The 2,887-nt window shown below is 62.0% G+C and overlaps 1 protein-coding gene across 1 annotated transcript in view; it reads left to right on the plus strand.

The window, feature by feature from the left end:
- Nucleotides 1-2,887, plus strand: part of SHANK2 (SH3 and multiple ankyrin repeat domains 2) — a 563,331-nt gene that overhangs the window by 129,984 nt on the left and 430,460 nt on the right. The window contains exon 8 of the mRNA XM_010837814.1: nt 500-667. Within this exon, the coding sequence (XP_010836116.1) occupies nt 500-667 (168 nt within the window). The remainder of the gene's footprint in view (nt 1-499; nt 668-2,887) is intronic.

Below are 2,887 nucleotides of genomic sequence, written 5' to 3' on the forward strand. Positions count from 1 at the left end.
GCTGGGGGCGGAAGACCCACAGATGGTGCTCTTCTATAAAGCAGATTCCTTAACTTCATAGCGGCTGCCCTTGTTCAGGGGGCTTCCTTGGAAATCAAGTGTTTATGACGACTCTGGCTCGTTTCGCCCCCTGCAGGACGCACACAGAGATGGTTTACACTGTACCTTTAGGTTCAATGGTATAACTCTTTCCTGCAAATGTCATCTCCCCCCTTACTCTCCACTGGTCCACAGGGGTCAGCTGGGCAGCAGGTAGTGCCTGAGGGTCACCTGTGCAGAGAGCCTCCATCCCCCGGGTGTGTAAGCCTGTGCGTGTGCCTGGCACCAGATGCTATTTCAGTTCCACAAGGCCAGGAAAAGTACAGGAACCTGGGGCTAATGGTCACCTTGGCCTGGGAGTGGGGAGCATGACCCTCCTCTTCTTCTTGATTGATTCCCTCCTGTAGAAGGGGCCATGAGACCAGTGACCTCACGTTTGGTGTGTTTTGTTTTTTTTCAGACCCTCTTGGAGCTTGGCGCATCCCCGGATTATAAGGACAGCTACGGCCTGACCCCACTGTATCATACGGCGGTGGTCGGGGGTGACCCCTGCTGCTGTGAGCTGCTGCTCCACGAGCATGCGGCCGTGAGCTGCAAAGACGAGAACGGCTGGCACGAAATCCACCAGGTGTGCGGGGCTGCCCTCACCTGCCAGCCGGTGGGCGGGGCTGGGGTGCTGGGCGAGCGCCCCTCCATAGGAGCCATGGGAGCTCCGGGTGCCCCCCACTGGGCTCCCTACAGAGCCTGGGACCAGGGCCTTTCTGAGTGTGGGTGACCCGGCAAAGGGCCCGATGTCCTTGCATGAGGCACACGTTTCTGAGATCCCCCTGTAGTAGTGGGGCTGGGGGAGTGTCGGCTGCGGTCGTGGCAGAAACAGAATCCACCTCGTGGCTCCGATGAGTCGTCTGTAGTGGACAGAGGGCACGGAGAGGAGACTGTGTTCGCCCGCGGGGGAGGGCGCCGAGAGCTGGGCAGAGTCACGGAGGATATGCAGAAGAGGTACCTGCCGCTCCGTCCTCCCGCCCTCCCATTGGCTGAGTCCCTCCAGAACCAGCCAATCAGAGAGCCCAGTGGCGCAGGGGTGGAAGTGAGGGCTTCCCTGCGGATGGAGAGGGTTTGGGAGAGAGGGATAGGGATATCCAGCCAGGAGGTGAGGGAAGAGGCTCTGATGTTCTCACACTCGGCCTTTACATTGCAGTGACTTTCACTGCTTCTCAGGCTACCTGCCTTTCCCTTCGACACCCTCGCCTTACACACCTGCTCATCTCAGCAGGTTGACGCACCCACCCACTGCGGGCGGAGGGGTGCGGAGGTGCCGAGGTGGGCCCACCCCAGCCTGGCGTGCCTAGCGTTCAGTTCTGGTGCGTCCGTGCAGTCTGGAGGAGCACCCGGTTCCCTTCTGTGGTGTGAGTCGGGGGTGGTGGGCCTCTGCAACCCTGCTCACCAGGCCTCCGTTTGCTCATCTGTGAAGTGGGCTCAGTAGGGCCTCCCACACCCTCAGGCAGTAGAAAGGATGGAACGCGGGCAAGACCCAATGTTTTCCAGAAAGGTCCCGCCTTCCTTCTTTGCCCTCTTGGCCGAAGCAGTTGCTTCTGCCGGGAATGTCATGACCTGGGCCCCCCAGCTCCCCCAGCAAGGCTGAGAACAACCCCAAACCCGCGTTGCTGTGTTTGCAGAGTCCGTAGGAGCCGAGGGCCACGATTGTCCGCAGTAATGCTGGGCTGTGGATGGCATTTTTCTGGGCTGGGGCAGGAGGGGGCTGAGCTGCTCAGGGTACATGAGGGATGGGGGAGGGAGGACCCAGCATGGACCTCGCCAGTGACCGACTCCGGGTCTCCAGGGCTTCACCGTGGAAGGTTCCGGGAGGAGTCACCCCTCCCCTGGCAGTGTTGTCACTGGGCACCTGGCCTTCGGGCTGGAGGTTATAGTCCCGGCACTAGAGCTCCCAGTGGGCGCGGCAGGCCTGGGCAGGTGGGGTGGGCTGCCCTCAGGCACCCGTGTGCTGGAGGCTTCCCGGGCCTGGAGGAGGTGAAGTACAGATGTGGGCCTCTCGCCGAGGGCCTCAGGGACGCTGGGGTCACATCCCCTGGGAGGTGGGGGCGGGTAGCAGGGAGGGAGGGAAGACCGCATCCGAGATCCCCCTCAGCAGACACCGCCTTCTGAGCTGCTGTCTCTTTTGGGTTTGGATTCGTCCTGTGAAAACACCGCGTTCTCAGGGGAGCCGTGGGTCCTGTCCTGTGACCCGCTCGCCCCTGGAGGAGGCACGGGTGTCTCTTGATGGCCGGAGGGTCAGTTATGGGGGAGAGAGGGGCCTGGGAGGCCGGGGGGCGATGGGCGGAGCTGAGGGGCGGGCGGAGGCTCCGGTGGCCTTGGCTGGGGCCTTTGCCGATTGCGGGACGTCTGGCCCCCTAGGAGAGGATCGTGCTCTGGGGGTCTCCCTCCTTTAACTCAGTGAAGCAAACAGATGCTGGAGACCCCGACGCGCTCGGGACCTAGACGCTGACTGTCACGGAATCGGAGTTTTCCGTAACCACTCCCCGGCCATGGCGTTTGGGTGCCAGGCAGCCACCGTGAGCCCCTGAGCCCAGGGCCCTGGCTTTCCAGCCACACCGCAGACCACCCCCCACCCCGGCATGGGTGTTACCTCCTGTGTCGTACCTGCCAGGCCTGCTCAGTGTCCTGGACACTGAGCCCAGTGGTGAATAGTAATGCCCCATCCTGTGGGTCTTACGGCCATGTGGCGGGGCCGGTGAGACAGATAGATGTGAACAAAGATCACAGATCCACACATGCTCACTCGCACACACAAGTCTGCCCGGCCATGCTTCACATCTACCTGGGAGAGTTC

This window comes from Bison bison, unplaced genomic scaffold, assembly GCF_000754665.1.
Source record: "Bison bison bison isolate TAMUID 2011002044 unplaced genomic scaffold, Bison_UMD1.0 scf7180017864080, whole genome shotgun sequence".
In the NCBI taxonomy this organism is placed as follows: Eukaryota; Metazoa; Chordata; class Mammalia; order Artiodactyla; family Bovidae; genus Bison; species Bison bison.